The following is a 23602-nucleotide window of genomic DNA, read 5'->3' on the forward strand; positions in this document are numbered from 1 at the left end:
ATTTTCTTTCGTAATCCACATGCAATGAATGGATGTATTTCCATTTTAATCGCAAAGCTTTTCGTGAATACACTCTTGCGGTCCAGCCTGACACCTGACACAAATCGGCTTCCGTCGTTTTCTCTTCGTTCTTCTTGCGCATGCTCACAGTTGTATTTTGCTATCAAAAGAGCGACAAGGTAAGCGGCTGGTGTTTACATTTTAGAAATGCAACTAATAGTCATTATAAACATATACTTTACACAATCAGTAGGTTAGGTAATTATTTTTTAAAGTAAAAAGTTTGACATCGTAATTCTGCTTGGATGTACATGGTACATGCGTGTTTTGAACTTAAGGTATCATATCATCAGATTCAATATATTGTTTTTGAGTTTTTCACAGGTATTCGATATTTTGAACCCCGATACAGGCATTGCATCCAGTACTGTAGGCACCTGGGGAGGCTATATTGGTTCAGAGCGGGCAAAGTCTGGCGACTTTTTTTAATTATTATTTGTTTATTTTTTTAATATATTCTATGGTTTTCTGAAATGATCAAGCCAAGTAAAAACACTGATCATGCCATTTTAAAATATTGTATTTGTTATTTATGTATTAATGTTGACCAACCCAAGTGTCAACAGAATGTGATATAACAAAGCCTTCGTATACTACATGAATAGAGACTAGTACAGTTAGGTTGTGAGCAGTTCATCTTAAATTGAAGATCTTCCTAATCCATATTCGCCACAGTTTACCATGTTGTTGTAGTTTAGCTTTCCAAACTTGAAGCCAATGTATCCTGCCCCCACCATTTTTTTTATTTTTGTGCAATATGCATTGAGACTTTGGGGGATACAGTGGGAAACACAGATTACACTGAACAGCAGTTTTAAACCCGGAGAGGCTTGACAATGACACATTGGAATCCGGACGGGCATTCCATAACTCCAAGGCTGTGCCAAAGAAAGAATAACAACACAACTGAAGGCGGAAAGGACTAATGGTCAGAGCAGCTCTGTGGAGACCTCTCAGCCCTGGTCTCGAGCACAGACTGACATAGAGGGAGAACACAGTGAGTGCAGAACCATAGAAATGAACGAGAAAAAATAGGACCTTCTGCCACTTAATGGTTTAAGAGAAGAGCGACTAAGAAGGCTGGCATGAGTTGAACACCAATTCCAGTCATTCAATACAATCCTACAAGCAAATGTTTGCACCGACTCCTTAATATTGTGTTTTTGAAGAGGTTTACTCGGCTTTTGTTTGTTGCATCATAAAGGGTGTTTGTTGGCAGGTAACAGCATTATTATTTACAAGCAGTTTTGCTGGAAACCTATGCTAAAATGTATAATGTTTTATATGTTGCAATTTTGATTGACGTAGCTTTTTGTTGATCTTATAATACACATACATTTATTTTTACACTTCTCATAGGTATAACCAATACATTAAAATATATGCATTTTAAAGAAGTGAACTGAAAGTATTCACTTCCTGTTTTAGATTAACTTAACATTTGCCATTGTACCTGTAATTTATCAATGATGAACATTATATTCACTTGTAAGGTGTTAAAAATGATTTTTTTTTTTTTCAAAGTACAAAGCGCTATGGATTGTTCCAACTCAGAAGCTAAAGATGCAAAACCTGTATCTCTTGACATCACTGGAAAAAGAGAAAGTCAACAAAGGGACCAAACATCTCACCAAGCGACGTCAAGCCAGCATCCAGAAGTGCTTTTCCAAGAAGAAAACATTGACCTTGATGGGGAAGCATTTGTTACGCCGCAAGAGGATATTTCAGAGAGCTTTATGGATAAACTCAATGACCAAATGATGGAAAGCGTCTTGATATCAGATTCGCCCAGTAACAGTGAAGATGACCTTGGTCAGATGGAGAGTCTGCAGGATATTTTGGAGCAGGATGAAGAAAGGGAAAACTTTGGGATAAAAGAAACTGAGAATAAAGAAAACCACGAGGCTACTGGTGAGAAGACAAAGCTTGAAAGTTTGGAAAAACCTGAAGAAATCACAAAGATAACCTTAACACATGATGAGAAACAGGACGAGCCAAAAGAAGAGTCAAAAGTGGTTGAAACCCCTAGCCAACCAACAGTGGATGATTATGATTTAGTTAAGACTGAGCAACAAGAATCAACAGAATCTACGAGTTCAGGTAAACAGTCACCAAAGGAGGAAACCATCCCGGTGTGTACTATCTTCAGTCAAAGTAATTTGCCTAAAATCCAAGCCCAGTCTTTGATGCCTGCTGGGTTTGAACCTGCAATGGTTAAGTCACCTAGTTTTGGCAGCGGCATTGAAACCCCTAACAAACTCCTTCCATTAGTATGTCAGCCAAGTCCGAGTCTCAGCAAGTTTTTTGTAGACAACGGCAATTCTAACCCAGCAGCAGACTTCTTTGATTCATTTACAACCTCATCTTCTTTCATTTCAGTTAGCAATCCTAACGCAAACACCCCCGATTCCTCAATACCAGAAGGACTGTCATCTTTGTCCTCTCCAACTGGGGTTGCTCCCCAAGAACCTGCTACTCCTACCTTTTTCTTTGGGGGTGCCCCCCCTGAGTCACCTGTTAAGCCATCCTCTGCTGAAATTACACCTCAGTTTTCACAGATACAGGCTGCATTTGCAGGCAGCGATGATCCCTTTGCCACAGCCCTTAACATTAGTGAAATAGACAGAAGATATGATGCTTGGCTCCCATCAGAAGAAACAAGGAAGATTTTGATTTCTGTTGCCACTCAGCAGTACAACACAGTGTTTATTGAGAAAAAGCAGCTGACCATGCCCGGATTGAGGTTTGACAACATTCAGGTAAATCTAGCATGTAGGTCTCACGTGAAATTTTAAAGGAAAAACATTTTATAGAAAACATGTATTATCCACTGTTTCAATGGAAGTCCATGAATAGGTATGATTTATTAAATTGTTTATATATATATATATATATGTGTATATATATATATATATATATATATATATATATATATATATATATATATATGTATATATATATGTATGTGTGTGTGTGTGTGTATATTGGGGCTGTCAATTAATTGTAGTTAACTAGTCTGCGGTTAACGCATTAATTTTTTTGACGCAAGTTAATCGCACTCCACTGTCTTGACCCTCTTAGCATACTGTAATTAATTTCCTGCAGCACCATTTTAATACACTCGAGTGCATGCCAGGATGTAATGAGTGTAGTCATCGTTTGATTATAAAATTAGTCATAGAACTGCATTATGTAGCAAAGCACTTAAGGACTTGTGAATGGGAAGTTTATTTAAAAAAAAAAAAAAAAAAAAAAAAACTTTCTGATGGTTCATTGATAGAAAGAGGGTTACTACTCTCAAAGTGAATTCCAGTAACACAGAAGTGCATCTAGTCTGCTGTACCACCTGCGTGCTAAACAGGCCTTCACTTCTGAAAATACGCTTTCTGTTGTTGTTCTGCTGCAGACAACAACAAACGAAACCTGCCAGTTTCGACAGAGTACTCCTTTAGAAATTCAGGATCGCTGCAAACCCATGAATCAAGCCAAGTATGATACTGTAACCAGTGCTGTTGCAAAGCGGATAGATACCGATTGTAGACCTGTTAACATTGCAGCGTTCGTTTATTTCAATAACCACATTTATTTTAAATGACTTTATTTACAATTATAGAGGATACAAGTGTTACTCAGTAAATGTTTTGTCTTATTTAGGCAATAAGCAAGTTATTAATAAGATTATTATTATTATTATTATTATTATTATTATTATTATTATTATTATGTTGTTGTTTTTTTTTTTAAACGGCAATGAAAAACATCATTTCATGAGTAAAAGAAACTGTAAAAGGACAGTAAATGCAGTAAGGTAAGTAATAAACTGACTCCATTGTGATTTAGCAGTTGGTTCAAACAATTTAACAACAAATGCTGGATTGTAAATAAATATAAAACTATAAAGAGAATCCAGAAATAGGAAAACAGGGTTTTTATGAGCTTGTTTATAATGTCACAGAACTCAATGAAATGCAGCCTGTATATTATTTTATATATATATGTGTGTGTACAAATATTGTAATACAACTATTGTATATACATATAAAAGAGCAGGTGGCATAAATAAGCAATTAACAACTATTAGCAGATCAACAAAATATAAATTACATGCATAGGATGCTAATACTTTCATCTGACTGTGTTTATATAAACAGTCTCAGACAAAAGTACTTGGGGGGAAAAAAACACAAAGAAAGTAATTTCTAATTGTTCTATTGAAAGATATAAATTAAAGTAGATATTCAGATTTATAATAAAACAACAAATTAGTATGTAACATGCATAAAATGAAAAATAACGCAAAAACTAATTTAATACTTTGACAAGTATTTGGGCAATCAACATATTTCGTATGAAACCCATTCGTTGATAATTATTGACAATTATCATGATTGAAAACCAACGGCTGATGATAATTATAGAATAAATAAATACTTAATCATCAATTGCTGAAAAATAAATTGGAAATCTGTTATTGAAAAAAGCAACAAAAATGGTAAAACTTAAGAGTACAGCAACAAGGAAAAAGGAGAAACTACCAGAAAGATAGTAGAAAGACTATGAAAAGCACTGTGTGGGCTATTATTGACAAACACAGGAAAACAGGAACTAGTGCAACTAGCTCCAGGTGTGGAAGACCAAGAAATATTTCTGCTAAATCTGGAAGAAGAATCGTTAGAGCAGTCCGGCAAAATCCTCAGAATACTGCAAAATATTTGACACAAGAATTGAGAGAAGATGGTCAAGAAATTCACGAGCGAACAATTCAACGATACCTTGACAAGATGAATTTCCAGGGGAGAAAACCAAGATGCAAACCTTTGTCAAAAACAATACACAAAAGAAAATGATTGGAGTTTTCCACTGAATACTTGAAGAAGCCTGATGATTTCTTCAACCACATTTTATGGTCAGACGAATCCAAAATGTAACTTTTTTTTTTTTACCAAGAAAGCAACAATATGTTTGGAGGAAGAGGGCAGAGGAATTTAAAGAAAAGTTCATCATGCCTAGTGTTAAACATGGTGGAGGTTGTGTGATGGTATGGGCTTGTTTTTCTTCCTCATCCACTGGCGACCTTTGTATTGTAGAAGGATCAATGAATGCTGCAAAATATCAAGAAATGTTGCACTCTCATTTGTTACCCAGTGCTAGAAGTCTTATTGGACAGAAGTTTGTATTCCAGCAGGATAATGACTCTAAGCATTCTACGAAGTCTACAAAGGAATTTCTGAAAAAAAGGAAGATTACAGTTATGGGGTGGCCATCTCAGTCTCCAGACTTGAATCCCATCGAGATGTTGTGGATTGACTTGAAGCCTGCTGCTGCAAAATGGAAACCAAAGTAAATTGCAGAACTCAAAGCTGTATGTGTTGAAGAATGGGCAAAATATCTCCAGAAAGATGCCAGGAACTGGTTTCAAAATACAAAAAAAGACTGCAAGCTGTAAAGGAAGCAAAGGATGGGCACACAAAATACTACTGTAGGGTGCCCAAATACTTTTGTCAAAGTATGAAATTAGTTTTTGCATGTTATTTTGCAAATATTTCTAATTTATTTTTCAGCAATTGATGATTATGTATTTATTTATTCAATAATTATCATCAGGTGTTGGGTTTCAATCATGATAATTTTATGCATGTTATGTAATGATTTGTTATTTTATTATAAAGCTGAATCTCTCATTTATATCTTTTTAATAGAACAATTAAAAATTATAATTTCTTTATGGTTTTTCTCTTTTTTTTTTAACTGCCCAAATATTTTGTCTGTGACTATATATATATATATATATATATATATATATATATATATATATATATATATATATATATATAAATTACTCTCTTTCAGGGTGATGCCGTCAGGGATTTAATGGTGCGTTTTTTGGGGGAGCAGGCTGCAATGAAGAGGCAGGTTTTAACAGTTAACTCTGTGGAGCAATCCTTTGTGGGACTAAGGCAGTTAATTGTAAGTAATGCATATTTTATCCAGCTGTTTCTAGAGATAGTTCCAGGGCCAGTCTCAGCGAAGTTGACTAAATGCAGCACTAACATGGTACAGTAAACAGGTTCCTCATTTTGCTGAACCTGTCCTGCACCTTTTTATGTTGTTTAGAACTAAGATAGCCAGTTATCTTCTTATTGCCGCTCAGTTGAAATGACTGTGTCCACTTTTTGATTGGCTTTAGCTATTGCATTTTTTATTCATGACTAGTCTGCTAGGTGTTGAAATGTTCTTGATGAATACAGGAAAATATGTCTGTGATTACTGCCACTTATTACTTCAGGAAAATTTAGGAATGAGTATCTGAAGTACAGTCTTCCTTTTGAGGTTGTTCCTCGTGAAGCAGCAGTAATTTGTGTAGTCTTGGATTCAGTTTACAGAAGATCAGCCTTCTAAGAAAGTTTGTCTTATCTGCTATCATTCCCATCAAGAAGGAATCAGATTTGCAACAGAAAGCTGTAGCCTTTTATATTACAGAATATGTCAAGGATTTCATTTGCATAAAAGGTTAATCAGTCATGTAAGGGAAGTTTGTTTTGACATGTATAATAAACTAGTAACTAGGTTATACTTGATGCATCTTTTACATCTTTTAGCAATAACATAAAAAAGGTCACATTGTAATGGAATTTGCAATGGAGTCAGAATAATCGTACAACTCTGTTGAAATGTCTGGTGGCTGGGGTTCTCAAGCAGAAATAACATGTTTGTGTCATAGCCTTAGGGTCCTACAAGCTTATTTTCTGGGATATGAGTTGGCAGCACAGGAACTCTGCAGCGCTTCTGTCTCTGTGTTGAGTTCCAGACCTGCCTGCTGTGATCAGATCTCTTCCATAAGAATATCACTGGTACAGTACTGAATAGTGAACAGCAGTCACCGCAGTGCCTTCCCCTCACCTAGAAGGTTGAGAGAAGTGCTGTCAAAGACAAGCACTACTTCAGAAAAAAATAAAATAAAAATAGCTTCAATGATTTAAGTTATTTAAATGATCTGAAGGCAGGAGTCTGAAATAAATTGTTCCTACATTATACTGTAGCTGCAACCCTATAGATTAATGATGCTATAAATAAGCCCAAGGCCCTATTTCAGATTGTCTCAAACTAAGCAAAACAGACAACAATCTTTATATTCCTGAAGGTTCCCCAGAATTATGTGAATCTATACAAGATTTCTTTATTGAGAATGTTATAAAGATCCATGCTACTATATCAGGTGACACTTCCTGTTTTTTACTAATAGAAAAACCGAGATTTAAAGATGCCCTGTCAAATTGGTCATTGATGACAGCCGCAACCTTGGAACCTTTTTTAGCTGCTACTAACCCTTCGTATTGTAACCTGCAAAATCTGTTTTGTTGCCACTTTTCACTGATTTAATAAATAAATCTATCACTGAAGGAATGGTTAAATATGGGGTTCCTCAAGGATCCACTCTTTCTCCCATTGTATTCAAGCTTTATATAGAGCCCCTGGGGGAGATCATTGAGGCATGTGGACTCCAGTACCACCAGTATGGTGATGACACACAGCTATATGTGCGTGTCTCGGGCAATGTTGAGGAGTTGAGGGCTGGGTTAACCTTGGAAGAGTGATAAATAATTCACCAATTTACATTATATGGTGGGTGGTGTAGGTGTATTTATTACTTTAACATTGTCACCCGTGAGGCAAATCACTGCATCTGCATTGGATTCTGTGCCAGCTATGTTGTGTATTGATTCTCTTGTAAAACTGTTATTTTTCTTTCTCTCAAATATACACAAACATTACTTGCATGCAAAATGAAAGCAGATTGTATAACTGCGAGAGACAGGTATAGAATAAACAGTAATTTATTGTTGGTGTACTGTACTTCATACGCACCTACTGTGTAAATTATCTTTAAATAATGAAGAAAAAAAAAAATCTGCAAACTTTCTAAACGATGAGTTTGTTCTTGTCCAGGTCAGGGGGCTGCGTGAAAGTGATTACTGACTGTTTTGTAACTCTCATTTTGTTCTATCTTAACTTCTGATCATTTATTTTCCTGTCCTTCTTGATAATAACATTGCATTGTAGCTTGATGTGTGAGCCTTACAGTCTATGCCTGCAGTTTTTTTTTTCATTCATTCATTCATTTATTAGATAAATATAGAATCAATTGTGACTCATAGTTGTGACTCATGCTGCAGACACAGTGCCAAACGGGGATGTCTCGCACTGTACTCTGTATGGGGCTAAGATCAGTTTTTTTCAAAGCCTTATTCAGCAGTATCATGTGTAGGTTTATATCCTAACCTTATGTTTGTCCAATGCACCAGTCCTTGTTTTTTCATTCTGTTTTCCTCCTTCTCTATCTACCTCCCTGCGACAACAAAAATGATCTAGACAGCATTCAGAACTGTGCAGACACATGGCAAATTAAGTCTAATAGAGAAAAGTGTAAAGTATTGCATGCAGGCAATAAAAATGTGCATTATAAATATCATATGGGAGATACTGAAATTGAAGAATGAAACTATGAAAAAGATCTAGGGGTTTATGTTGACTTAGAAATGTCTTCATCTAGACAATGTGGGGAAGCTATAAAAAAGATCAACAAGATGCTCGGCTATATTGTGAGAAGTGTTGAATTTAAATTAAGGGAAGTAATGTTGAAACTTTACAATGCATTAGTAAGACTTCACCTAGAATATTGTGTTCAGTTCTGGTCACCTCGCTATAAAAAGGATATTGCTGCTCTAGAAAGAGTGCAAAGAAGAACAACCAGAATTATCCCAGGTTTAAAAGGCATGTCGTATGCAGACAGGCTAAAAGAGTTGAATCTGTTCAGTCTTGAACAAAGAAGACTACGCGGTGATCTGATTCAAGCATTCAAAATCCTAAAAGGTATAGACAATGTTGACCCAGGGGACTTCTTTAACCTGAAAAAAGAAACAAGGACCAGGGGTCACAAATGGAGATTAGATAAAGGGGCATTCAGAACAGAAAATAGGAGGCACTTTTTTACACAGAGAATTGTGAGGGTCTGGAACCAACTCCCCAGTAATGTTGTTGAAGCTGACACCCTGGGATCCTTCAGTTAGCTGCTTGATGAGATTCTGGGATCAATAAGCTACTAACAACCAAACGAGCAAGATGGGCTGAATGGCCTCCTCTCGTTTGTAAACGTTCTTATGTTCTTATGTTCTTAACACAAAGGCCAGTGCGGTGGTCCTTGCAGTTGCAAAATCGTCAGCTTAGCATGAGCTGCCATGATCAGATACTCCTGAATATTATTTTATATTTCACACATGTTTCTGACTTCTTTGTTTTGTGGGTGGTTAGCGATTGGAATTACCCATTTCCAAAGACATTGTCTTGATCAGAAATTGATAGCCTGCTAACAAAAAATGTCAAAGAACCTTGGGTACTAATCAACAAAACTAATTGTACAAAACCATAATGTAAAGTATATTTTAAAAAATGGTTTGCCGTTGATTTATACATTAATGGTATGTTAGTGTTTTTAGTAAAGCAGTAAGTAAGTTTGAAATAAGTTTTTGTTTTTTTGTTTTTTATCCGGTGAACTAATTTTATTAAATTATTTAAAAGTGGTGATTTTCAAAATGTCTAACACTATAAAATTGTAAAATGAATGGGTTAAGTGCAGGATTAAATACAGTAAAATAGGGAGCAGATAAGTGCAAATTAAAGTGCATTAAAGGCAGAGTGCTATATAGTCCAGAATGGAAGAGCTGAGTTTTACAGGTGTTGTCTGAAGAGGTGTGCTTGAGGAGGCGCTGGAAGGTGCTCAGGGACTGGGCAGTCCTGACATCCATAGGAAGGTCATTCCACCACTGTGGGGTGAGGGTGGAGAAGGAGCGGGTCCGCGTAGAGGAGGTATAGCCAGTCTTCTAGTGCAGGCGGAGCGGAGAGGTCGGGTGGGGGTGTAGGGAGAGATGAGAGTCTGGAGGTAGCTGGGTGCAGTCTGGTTAAGGCATCGGTAGGCGAGTACAAGAGGAATGGAGATAGAGAGATCAGAGGAGGGGGAAGATGAGGGAAGAAAAGGAGGTGAGATTTAGAGAGGTTGAGTTTGAGGTGATACGAGTGCATCCAGGAGGAGATAGCAGACATACAGGAGGCTGTGTGGTCCAGTGGTTAAAGAAAAGGGCTTGTAACCAGGAGGTCCCTGGTTCAAATCCCACCTCAGCCACTGACTCATTGTGTGACCCTGAGCAAGTCACTTAACCTCCTTGTGCTCCGTCTTTCGAGTGAGACATAATTGTAAGTGACTCTGCAGCTGATGCATAGTTCACACACCCAAGTCTCTGTAAGTCGCCTTGGATAAAGGCGTATGCTAAATAAACAAATAATAATAATACAGGTAGAGATACAGGAGGGGATGGTGGGGTCAGAGGGGGGGGGAGGAGAGGAAGATCTGAGAAATGGTATGAGAAACAAGAAAGAACAATACTTGAAGATAATATCCTTAAGGAATAGAAAGAAGATGAGCGTTGAATTGACAACAGAACTGGCAGAAGGCACAGGTGTTCTTGTCCATCAAATCAACAGTACGAAGGTCAGAACTTAAAGGATATGTTGCAGTAAGAATACCTCTGTTAAGAAAGGGGAACAAGGGGAACAAGACTAAAAGACTAAAATATGCACAAAAACACAGAAACTGGACTATGGGACAATGGACTGTTGATGGATGGACAATGACACTTGTGCCTTCTGCCAGTTCTGTTGTCAATTCAACGCTTGTCTTCTTTCTATTCTTTAAAAACTTGTAAAATTGATCCCAGAGTGAATTCCATAGCCACAATCATCATTGCACCTTGAATAGTATCCAAGCTGACTGAGCCCATGATGAAGATGTTTCTTTTGCAAGTATGTATTATACCCTGCCATTCTCCCATAAGAATCGGTGTTACAAGCCCAAGATTAGATGTAGTGTGGTCAGCATTGTGCAACAACTCTAACTACTTGACCTCACTTTTCCCAATGGAATAGAGAGACTTTTTTTAGAGAGATTTCTTTCTTTGAAGAAATATTAGAATTTCTTTGGAGCCTCTAATTTTGTTTATTTTTTTTAACTTTCTGGCATAAAACAAAAATTGTAAAGGTTCAAAATTTATGGTCCAAGTTGACTTTATCTGTTCTGATTCAGTAGTTGCAGCTGCCTTTGTCCATTTTCTTGCCAGTTATTTTAAGCTTCATTTCCCTTCCTAATGAAGATTTAGAAGTGAGAGATCTGGTGATATGAAGTCTGCTGTGTGTCGGAGACATTAGCATGCTGCTGGAATGTATCGGAGGAGTGCAGGAGCTGATAACAGCAGCCTTAACAGCATAGCCATCTTAACTGTTTAAAAAGGTTTTCTGTTTGTTCAATTACATTTTATGCTTGGTTTAAATTGTTGCCTAATTACACATAGCTTTGATAAATGACATTGCAGTTAAATCTGAATAGCTAAACTGACCTTGTCATTATTACTGATGGGTAGCTCAGCTGTACCTGCTTGCAGCCAAACAAGCAGCTGTTCGTTTAATGGGTTCATTTATTCTTCACCTTGTCCACTCCATAATAGAACACAAAGAACTGGAGGGCTGCTGTTGACCTGACTGGAAGACTACTGACTGCTCACGGTCAAGGGTATGGGAAGAGTGGGCAGCCTACCAGCCACACTACAGATTCCCTGCAGGTAGGTTTTCCACTTACATCTAGTGTTGTCAAACCAAATTCAATCTATACATTTTTCTTTTTGTTGTTAGTGAATTTTACTGCTTTTTTTTGTTTTTATAGTCAAACCTAAAGTGGCCACCCTGCTGAGTCCCTGTGTATACACATATTCCCCCATTTTCTATCTTCAAACACCAGTATATAAAATGGCAACTGTGTTTTAGGAAGTGCCTTCATTGGTCAGTAAGCAGGTCTGTTTTATACTAAAACTATTTTGAAATTTATAATACCCACAGATCAATGTGTAAAAGAGAACAAATTAACCAAAAACTTCAATGCATGAACTGTTTTTATGGCTGGCTGTGTTCAAAATATGCTGTATTTATTATAATGGTTTCTTGGTTACACTTTGATAAACAAATTAACTTGAATATCTATTTGCAAGGACCTTTGACCGACAGTGGAGGAAAATGAGAAACAAGCAAAAATCCTTTGACCGTTGATTTCAATGGGTATACTGAATGTACTGTATTGTGATAATTAATCACAGTTAACCTGGTTTCTCTTTATTTTTTACCCTTATTTATTTTAAATATATTCTTTAAACATAGTTTATTATGTTGTGAAATCATTGCACCTCAAATTCACATTGTGGAAATAGGGTATAAGAATTAAGAGCCGGGGCACAACTCTGCCGCAAGACTTTTTAAAAACAACTCCCAGTCGCCTCCTCCTGGGCCAGGGCATAGGAGCATCCTGCCCAATTGTGGCCATAGACCTCGCAGCGCCCACACCAGTCTGCTGGTGGCACCTCTGGGCAGGGTCTCCAGCGATGGTCCTCCTTCCCGCACCAGGAGCACAGGCTGGCTGGGTCCTCCAGCTGGGGTGGCAGCAGCTTTTGATGCTGCTGTCGCTGCCTGCTTCTTCTGCCTTTTTTTTTTTTTTTTAAATTCACAAAACTAAAAAAACACACAAAAAAAATACTGCCCTGAGCCTCCAGGTGACGCTATCCCACTCTGACACCAAATGTGACAGGATGACAGAGGTTGAGACTCAGAGACAGTGTGAAAAGTTCAAAAATAAAGCTTTTAATACTCAAAAATACAAAATAAACCGGCAAAACCAAACAAAAAGGTTTCTAAGACACAAAATAAACACAAAACGAAACTTACAACAAAATAAGGCTTCCAGGCTGGGCGTTGCCTTCACTGGATCGCAAAACATGAACAAAAAACCAGCACACACAGAAAAACACTCTTGCTTCCTCTCCTTCTAGAACTCTCCTCTACTGGGAGGCTGAGGCCTCCTTTTATGCCAGGTGGCTGGGTGATCATTGAATAATTAATTAATTGATTGCTCCCACCGGACGCAATCAACCTGGGCAGGGAGGAGAATTTAACTCCATCCCTGCCAGTATTACAGTTTTTTTTTTGTGTGTGTTTTCTCTTGGGCTAAACATGCATGGGGTTTGAACTATCAAATCACTCCCTTAAATTTCGGTAACACATGGGAAAGCCCAGCCCAGAGCTGTGCTTGCTTGAGATCTACTTTAAATAAGCAGTCCTGTGAGGAGAGATTTTATACATTTTCAAATCCACCATTGCACCTCCAACTGCTTACGAGTATCCCAAAATACATTTTAGCTCGCAAATTCTTACCTAATATAGCCTTTTTCACCCGAGGGACTACTTTTATATGTGGCTGAGTTGGTTGCCAGATTGAGACCTACTACCTGTGCCTTGGATCCTATTCCTACGTTCTTAATCAAATCCAGTTTCTCTGCTCTTTGTCCATTTGTTACTAACTTCATTAACGAGTCTTTGAAATCTGGATTTGTACCTTTGTGTTTAAAACTTGCTGCTGTTGCACCTGGTCTTGACCCGGAAGTGTTTAATAACTATTGTCCTATTTCTAATTTGGCAAAAACTTGGAACGGGTGGTTGCAGCCCAATTACAGTGTCATCTTTCATCTAATGAGCTGTTTGAACCTTTCCAGTCAGAGTTGAGACAGAAACACAGTACTGAAACAGCCCTTGTTAAGGTAGTTAATGGTTTGTTGATGGTCGCTGACTCTTCGCAGCTTTTGATACTGTCAAACATGATATCTTATTGGATCGTATGGGAAAATATTTAGGGATCACTGGTATTCCCCTTCATTGGTTTGGCTCCTATTTGGCTAACAGGAGACAATTTGTAAACCTTGCCTGTTATAAATCTGATGATGTCATTGTTACGCAAGGTGTTCCGCAGGGCTCTGTACTGGGACATTTATTATTTAGTCTATATATGCTGCCTCTTGGCCAGATTATTTGCCAACATGGACTTGGGTTTCATTGTTACGCTGATGACACGCAGATCTATTTATAAACTAAACCAGATACTGATGTTGCTGTTACTGCACTTTATAGTTGCCTGTTGGATATCAAGCTATGGATGCAACAAAATTCTCTCACGTTAAATGGTGATAAGACTGAGGTTATGCTCATTGGCTCTCAACAACAGCTGCGCAACGTTAGTGATTTCAGTTTGGTTATTGATGGCAATGAAATTAGCTCCATGCCTAAAGTTAGAAATCTTGGTGTTATTTTTGACCCTATGTTGTCGTTTGAAGGTCATGTTAGAAACGTCACTAGGGTGTCATTTTACCACCTACGTAACATTGCCCGGTTAAGGTCTTTGTCTGATGCTGAAAAATTGATACATGCTTTTATTTCATCAAGGTTAGACTACTGTAATGCCTTATTTCCTGGGGTATCTGTTAAGGTACTAAATAGGCTCCAGTATGCCAGAATGCAGCAGCTCGGGTACTAACAAAAACCTCTCTATCTCAGCACATAACTCCAGTCCTGTATAAATTGCATTGGCTCCCTGTGAAATACAGAGTTGATTTTAAGGTCCTGCTACTTACATATAAGGCATTGAGTGGGCTAGCTCCAGGTTACCTGAAGGACTTACTGTGTGAGTATTCTCCGACACGCAATTTAAAATCTACTGATGCAGGATTTCTCACCTTACCTGAAACCAGACTACACACTATGGGTGATAGAGCCTTTTGTTGTGCAGCACCACGACTGTGGAATTCTTTGCCCAAAACAATCTGACAGTGGACGGTTCTAAATCTCATTTAAAGACTTACGACTTTTAAGGTATAATTTTGTAGTTGCTTGGTTGATGTTCTGTCTGGTTTTTATGTATTATCATGTGTTTTTGTGTGTATCCGTGTACAGCATTTGAGATTCTTGAAAAGCACTTATAAATAAAATGTATTATTATTATTATTATTATTATTATTATTATTATTATTATTATTATTATTATTATTTCTATTTTGTTTAGCAAGGTTATGGACGTGACTGCTAGTGTATTAAAATGGTTCAAGTCATGAATAGTTGCATTTGGAATCGATCTCGGTGGCAGTGGGGTGGGCCCCCTGGAGGTTGTGTCAAACTTTCTAGGGTGGCGCAGTGAGCGTTCTAATAATACAATAATTATAGTAATAATAAAATGTTTTTTTTTTTTTTTTTGAATAGACAAATGTTTTGACTATGGAAGGACTTGATTAGAGTCAAAGTTGTGTTTCTTATGATTGTACTTTAGAATGTATGAACTGGTGACATCCCTACATAACAACATTTCATGTGTTATCTAAAATTGAACAAATCACATTACTGTTTTTGCTGTTATTGTTGTTTTTTTAAATATGAATGAGTGAGCCAAACATTTGTTCTGATATTTGTTATCTTTCTTTTGCAGCTCTGGTTTGTAAGGCTAGCATTACTAACCAAATTAAGCCTGTTTCAAAATGCCGAGCTGGAGTTTGAACCATTTGGAAACCTTGACCAGCCAGACCTTTACTATGAATATTACCCGAATGCATACCCAGGACGCAGAGGTAAACATAACTTCCAGTGTTTTATACTGAGACAGAAGCAGCTATTTGATAGAATGTGTTTCAGATGTAATGTTGCTGCTTTGCTGAAAGCAATTTAGGTTATTCTTATTCCAAATGCCAAGCAACGATATCCATTGTAACTGTTGTCAGACCCTGTTTTGTCAACGAGATGACAGATAATTACATTGATGGTAAAACTAGTTGCCTTGTTTTAGCAAATTCAGAAATGTTGTATAAATTGCTAACAGCTAAGTTTTGGAAGTATCAGCATAATAGACGTCATACAGTACATGTGGGTGACTACTGTGAGAGGTTCATTTGATCAACCATTACCCCAATAGGAGCTGCATCTTGCTGTTAAAGCATTTGACAGCACTTGGGAATCCCCCTGAATTGGATCAACATCCAATCCATGGTTATCACAGAATAACCTTAAAAACAGGAGGATGATGCAATCAAAGGGATACTTTTGAAATGCTGTAAGTGCTCTCATACAATCCAGTGGTTGTCTTACCAGACAGGGTCCAATTGACCCCTATGTTAAGGTTAAACACATTATGGCACAATCAGTGCTATGCAAATCTGGTACTGACTAATCTACGTGTTTCGCCTGCAGTATACTGAGAGTTGTAGACAACATTACTTATTGAATCAGATGTATATTTAATGAATGGGAGATTATGGATATTTTATAATTAAGATACTGTATATTTTTTGTTCAATGAACATGCATTTGTTTAAATCTTTAGGTTCAATGGTTCCATTTTCAATGCGGATTTTGCATGCTGAGCTGCCACAGTATCTTGGAAAGGCACAAGATTCCCTTGACCGCCTACACAGCATGAAAATGATTGCCTTAAAGGTGAGCAAACAGTAGGATCACTGGAAAGTGTAAAATTAGTATCAAACTTGCTCTAGGTGTGCTCATGTTTCAAATTGTTTGCATATTCTAACACGCCCACATCCTCCTGGAAGAGTAGCATTTGCGTGAAAGGAATAATCTGAAACAATATTTATAACAATCATTTCTTGTAGGTTAGGTCTACCAAAATGTACATTTTTGCTATATGGGATTTCAAATTCATTATAATTTTGTGGACAGATTTTAGAAAGCTGCGCAGTCTGGCATTAAAATTGTATGCATTATTTACTACGTAAAATAATGCCTGTGCTTGCAAAGGTACCACGAAATGTTCCTCTCAGGACAACTGAGGAAGTCAGCACCTCCGGTCACTTTTTTTTAAAGTAACAAAAATGCTTATTCACTGCCAAACATGAACTACTTCAGATGACTGCAGTATAGGATATGACCTTAAGGTTAGGGTTTCAGTGTAGCGAGAGGATTATTCATTGTTTTCACAATAATACGATAGCCAATCAGAATGCAGTGTCCTGACAGGAGAATTTTGTGTTACCTTTGTAAGGACAGCGAAATAATGTTTGATATTTTAACCAGCAGCCTTATAGATTTTTTAAATACATACAAATGAATCTTCTCTCCAGGTCTTTAGCAGTTAATAATGGACTAGCACTTGTGAGAGCCGTAGTTGTATACATATACATATTAAAAAAAAATAATACATGGCCTTTTTTTTTTTTTTTTCCAGATTTTGGATAATTTGGAGAATGAACTATCAGAAGATGGAAGTATGATTAACATAACACAAGAGAACAGGCAAGGTAAACAATATTTCAACTATTTATAGCATGTTCATATTCAAGCTAAATTATCAAGTGGCTGGACCGTGTAGGTAAATAATCAAATACATTCAAAAATCTAAAATATCAAAATTATCTTTAGTATATTGAAAAACAGATTGCAGGTACATGGTGTACAGCACAGTTGCATGGTGTTCAGTAGAGCTTCACAAACAAGGCAGGCTGGGATCACGCTTGCAGCTTTCCTGGGCTTGTGCTAGTCCTGCTTCGTGGATAAATAGAGAGGATTTGCTGCCAATCCAGCACCATTCCAGAGTCAGGAGTACCAACAAAACATCAGGAAAGAAAAGAAAATTGCAACATGACATACTGTTTGATCTCTTCACTGTGCTAGCAGCCTTATTGTTTTTTAAAGAAATAATATTAATAATAATAAATTCAAATTGAAAACAATGCAATTAAGATTGCAATTAAGATTCACTAATAATACACAGGAAAAGGGGTGTTTAATTTGTTCACAAAATCAACTTTTTAAATATTATATACTTTTTTTTAAACGATCCATTATATTGCTACACATTACATTAAAATATATATATATATATATATATATATATATATATATATATATATATATATGAGCATCAGCAGCTGTCTAGGAACCTTCCAGCTCAGTCTCTATAACGTGCTTGTGGTGGAGGGGGGGGGGGGGGGAGAAATAATTAATTGGGAGTTCTGAGGGAATGAATCATTACACCCCTAACACACTATTGAGAGTGGCTGCTGTGAATTCAGAGCAGTGCAGCTCAGTGGCATTGTTTCTCCCTTGGATTGCCTTGCCTCTCAGTACTGTCTTTGCAGTGTTTTGTTTTGTTGTTATCTCATGGGGCTCCATGACTCTCAGCTTTGCACAATATGCTGTGTCCCTCCCCCCTCCAGACTGTGTTTAGTCTGACCATTGTCTAAAAAGCAGTTTTTCCTGGGGTTAATATAAAAAATATTTGTATTTTAAGAAAAATGGGGTGTTATTTTTGTAATATAAACACAAAGAAGACCAAATCGGCAAAAATATGTTATTCGAATATGTTAATTTTGTGGCTTGTTATTCCAGGAACATTATCAGTGTTAACCAAACCTGTTATTATTAATATTACAAGTAACTTAGTATTTATACGTCCTTGTTTGTCCAGATATGTTCTCTAAATTAGGTCTGCACAACACACTGCCTTGCCTTGATGAGTCAAAAGCCTTTTCATTTTCCTCAGTACAGTCTTAGATACCCTTTCTGTAGAACAGTTTATATCCTTTTTTCACACTGAATGTATGTTTTTGTTAAAGAATGACATGTCCCTTTAAATATATATTCTCTCATGTTTTAATGTAGGAGAAGAGTGGACTGGATCTTTTATTTATTGATTTATTTATTTTGGTGTAAAATTCCAATAATTGATGGTTATAGAACAGGCTGCAATTTAGTAGCACTGTCTCACAAGCTTTTGTTTTCTGCAGCTGCTATTCAGCTGTGGAGGTCACGTCTGTGCCGGGTGAAGTACTCCATGGCAAACTGTCTGCTACTGATGAAGGTATGTGGGCGGCTGCAAGCTGCAGAGCTACCGTATATACTTGTGTACAGGGGCCAGAAACTATCAAGTATCTGAGCTTATTTTTAGGCAAAAGGGAAAGAGAATGATATCAAGATCTATCATTTTGGAAATGCATTTTAGATGAGTGCAGTCAGCATTTTTGTCAAATTAAGCTGTTTTAAAGGGCTTTTAAATCTCTTGTCCCTGACATTTTTTTTTTTTTACCTGAGGGTAAATAAGATTGCTAAAAGATTCCCACGAGGCCCGGCTACTGTGTCCTGCCAGGTTAAATCTCTACTGATTTCTGTTCTGATTTCAGAAATCTGAAATGTGCTAAAATGTGTACATTGGGCTTTGTAAGTTTGTAAGAGTCTTGTTAGAACAGTACCCTTATAAAGGAAGCCTTTTTAATGTGCTTTTACACAAACACAATTATCTGTGTCTCTTTACTACATTCTTTGACAGTTTAGTCTTCAGTTTAGTCTTAAAATACCATGTAAGAAGGCAAGTCCGTGCTTCAGGGATACAAGCTCCCATACCCCCTAAAATGATGCTTAGCAAAAACAGATAAATAAATAGCAAAAAAAGTAACTGTTTCTGCAAGCTTTGAAAAACACAGAAAACAGGGTTGTTTCAGGTTTCATCTACTGTACAGCAGCTGTGATGCCTTTTTTTCCCCTTATCAAGAACGTAATGGAAGTATAAGTCTTATATTTTCAAATAAAATCTTGCACAGCTTGACCTGAGCTCTCTTTTTGGTTCTATTTACCTTGAACCTGGTACAGTTGAAGCTGTGTACTGAAAATGGCAATTTGTTAATGACAACAAATCTGTTGGTGGTGCCTTCAAAATAGTAAGAAGTGCATTGCACTGCCATCTGCTGGAATAAGTGTTGCAGTGCTGCTAACATATAAGGCTATAAATGGTATTGCACCTCCATACCTTAAAGATCTTTTGGAACCCTATGTCCCCAATCGCCCGCTCCGATCACGATGCTGGCCTACTGTCTGTACCTATTATTCAGAAAAAAAACTTCAGGTGGTAGATCTTTTAGTTATATGGCACCTAATTATGGAACAACTTGCCCATCACAATTAGAGAAGCCCCTTCAGTCAATGCCTTCAAGTATAGACTAAAAACCCATTTCTATAGCCTGGCAGATGAGCTGATATCCTCTTTTTTATTTATTTTATTTTATTTATTTATTTTTATCTAGATTAAAATCATATTTTTATTATATAACTTATATATTCTGTTTTGTTTTTATTCTGTTCTTTTTTTAAAATGTTTATTGTTCAGTAATATGTATTGTTTTTGCCTTTGTAAAGGACTTTGTGGTGACCTGTTGCAAAAGGCGCTATATAAAAATAAAATTGAATTGAATTGAGTGTACAGGAAACACAATATTGCCATCCACAAATATGCATAGTAAATATGATTGGGATTGTTCACAAATTTAAACTATTTGCTATTACAGTTTTTATCAGACAATTACAATGAATGACCCTGACGTTTTAAAAATAAATAAATCAATAAAAATACCATATAATGTGTAGGGCCCTGCGTTTCACGCGACCTGCTTTCTTAGGCTGCACTTCATTCCTCCCACCACAAGGTGGTGATGTAGTCTGCTTAAATAAACCGCTTATTGATTAATAATCTCCCGATTCCTTTAATCATCTAAATTAGTCATTCTATTAATGCGCATTGGCGTGTTGATTAGGCGGCAGCAGCAGCTACGGACATTTATTTAGTGATGCATCCCTTTATTACTAATACATCTTATTCAATATTATTTTTTAGAATGTGTAAATAAATAATTTAAATGTTTCAGTTTACTAGTAGGAACACATAATATTGTCAACAAAATATTAAAAAAACAGCACTGATTCCCAGAACAATTTATATAAAATACTGAAATCATAACATCAGTGCTGTAACATTACAAATTTAACATAATAATAATAATAATAATAATAATAATAATAATAATAATGATAATAATAATAATAATAATAATAATAATGCAAGGTTGATCGCAAGCAGCACATTGTCACTTACAGTTTCATGAAAGAAAATGTCCCATGCATTAAATGTTGCTATTAAACTCAAGCATCGTCAGTTGGTTAACCCTGCCTTCTTTCAGCATCTACAGAATTGGTAACAATTGACAAATATATTTTAGCCTTTCGTGTTAGCCTTTAATCCAAAATTCATTCAAAGTCATTCTACTGCCATTTTCTGTTGCATATGGTAGGTATTTGTCCATTTCTGATTTACAGTCAGCATCAAATCCTGGAATAGAATATAATGGGAGGGCTTCCAGATCCAAACTACACACTTGTTGTGGGTCGAATATCCTTACTGCCATCAGAAAGTTATGAGCTGGTTAAAAAAACCTGGTTTCTTTTTGCATTGATCCGGGTTATAGTAATTAGTGAGTTTTTCAGAAACGTATGGAAGGTTTTTACACATAGTTTGTTTATTGCGGCGTCTGTGCTGTGTACCGCTTGTGCCATCGGTATGTATTTATTAATTCTGCAACTTTATTATATGTTTGATGGACTCTCACTTCACGGCTTTCAAACCACTGAATCAGATCCACCAGTCCCTTGGCATGCGTTGCAATTAGGGAGAGTTGAGATTTTAAACTTTGCACATCTTTAAGCAATTTCTGGAGGTTCTTTAACACTACAGTGTTTGGTGAAATGTGCATTTCCTTTTCCACGAAGCCTGCGTAAAAAGGTGTGTATTTAATGATATTCAGCAGCAGAATACTAAGTGCCCCATCGTGTTATACATGGCTCAGGTAGCAACTTTATGGGTAAAGTACAGCCTTTTTGTTGGATTGCTTCTGTCAGGTGGTCTTTAAAACATAGTTTTCTTCTTGGGCAATGTTTAAACAATTTTTTTTAGTGGTTGTTGCAACCAGCTTGTCTGCTTTTGGAAAATTATTTGCCCAGATATTGCTGGCAAGGGCTATTATGTGGGCATTACAAGTCAAATGTACTGAATTTGGCAGTAAACCTCGAAGAATGTCATTGTATGCCTTCATCATGTAACTGGCATTATCTGAGACAAATCCAGTCACATTATTAAAATTAACTTCAAATGCGTTTAAACATTTCACAACGCCCTGTGCCACCGATGAGTAATTCACAGAGTGCAGATTAACTGTATCGGCTAATATTACTTTCACTTAGAAGGTATTCGATAGTCCTTGGAGAACAAACAAAATGTGCAAACAATACTGATCTTTTGCATTTGTAGACTCGTCAGTAACTACAGATACACTGTCAGACATCTTTACCAGTTGTACAATTTTCATCTTGTGCAACTCAGCAATTTGGGGTAGATATTCCCTTCTCAGTTGACCTGCTGTAGGAATTGCTCCCGCATTTATTACGTTTGTTCAGAAATGCACATAGTTTGGGATTATCATTTTTTCCATGGGGATATAAGCACAAGCAAATGCCTCGTGTCAAATCGAAAATAACATCCATCGGCGTTCATAATTTTCACTCCCCTTACGTTTTTTTACTGGAGGACGTTGTCTCATAGCTGTCAATCTCAGCCTTTCGTTTTCTGTGATAAATGTCGGTCTATTATTGATTTTCGAGTGTGGTCCAAAGATAAATTGCAAGTTGTGCAAAATAAATTCTACCCATCGGTGTACAGAACAACAGGTGGATATTGTTGCGTGCGTTCGCTCAATGAAATGCTTTTTGATTGCAATGTCTTTGACTCAATGTTTAGGTCTCTCGATTTTTCTTTTAATGCATCAATTTATTCAATTACCATTTATACTCATCATAGTTAGCTTTTATTTTTCTAATTAGTCAAAGCGTAATATGTTGATTTCTTAATTGTGAATTTGATTACTATAACTGGAGTGGCTGCAGGGACATCTAGGGGATAGCAGTTGAATTACAATTGAAAAAAAACGGTCGCATAAAACGCAGGACCCTAATAATGTGCTTCAGTCATTTATAATTCCAGTATAAAGGTGGCATCTATATTTAACAGAATACAATGTTTTGCATGTTATCCAGTAAAATGCAGCAGAATCCATCTGTTAAATTCAATAAATGGTCTTAATGGAGATGAGGACTTGTAAGCCATGGATCTTCACATCATCTCCATTTGGTCTTAATGTAGGGTTATTCAGTATATTGAATTGCTCACAAAGCCTAAAGCCTATTTTTCTGTGAATTTAACATTTCCTAATCTGCACACATCATTTTTAAGGAGAATTTGAGCCAAAAGCATTTGCAAAAATCCCTTATATTGTTTTTATTTCTTCCTGATGTAGTCTGTCTTGGCTTGATCAGCAGCTCCTTACTGTGTGTGTTTGGCATCACCATTGCTTAGCATGTTACCGTAGTATGTCAACATGTTGTTGGAATGGGAACTGTTTTATTACCAGAAGGCCTGACATGTGGTTAGATGAAAGTTGTGAAATCCATCACTGCTGTACACCTAATGCTATTGCAAGAGTATACATTCTCTGCATTGTGTGTTCCCTTAGGATTATGTGCTAGCAGTAGATGTGTACCACTCAATCATCCAGTATGAACCAGAGCAACAACCCCAGCTTCTAAGCGGAATTGGAAGAATTTTCCTCCAGGTGAGCTCATCTAAAAATTACTTGGGTGCAGCAAAGAAATACTGTTTGATTTGTTGTTGCTTAGATCCTTGAACCTTTCCTGTATTTCTTGAATTAGCATGTTGCAAATGGTAATCTAAAATACTAACACTTGTAGT

At 36.8% G+C, this 23602-nt stretch overlaps 1 protein-coding gene across 6 annotated transcripts in view; it reads left to right on the forward strand.

The window, feature by feature from the left end:
- LOC117403344 (trafficking protein particle complex subunit 12-like) overlaps nt 1-23602 on the forward strand; it is a 29730-nt gene that overhangs the window by 694 nt on the left and 5434 nt on the right. Inside the window, exons 1-9 of one of the 6 annotated variants that reach the window (XM_034005419.3) lie at nt 94-179; nt 1585-2819; nt 5911-6027; nt 11613-11726; nt 15458-15596; nt 16346-16458; nt 17204-17276; nt 18765-18838; nt 23367-23465. In XM_034005419.3, coding sequence (XP_033861310.3) covers nt 1596-2819; nt 5911-6027; nt 11613-11726; nt 15458-15596; nt 16346-16458; nt 17204-17276; nt 18765-18838; nt 23367-23465 — 1953 coding nt within the window. In that variant the 5' untranslated portion in view covers nt 94-179; nt 1585-1595. The other 5 variants (XM_059023611.1, XM_034005420.3, XM_034005421.3 and 2 more) reach the window with 5 other exon arrangements.

The sequence above is a fragment of the Acipenser ruthenus genome, chromosome 5 (genome assembly GCF_902713425.1).
Source record: "Acipenser ruthenus chromosome 5, fAciRut3.2 maternal haplotype, whole genome shotgun sequence".
Taxonomy (NCBI): Eukaryota; Metazoa; Chordata; class Actinopteri; order Acipenseriformes; family Acipenseridae; genus Acipenser; species Acipenser ruthenus.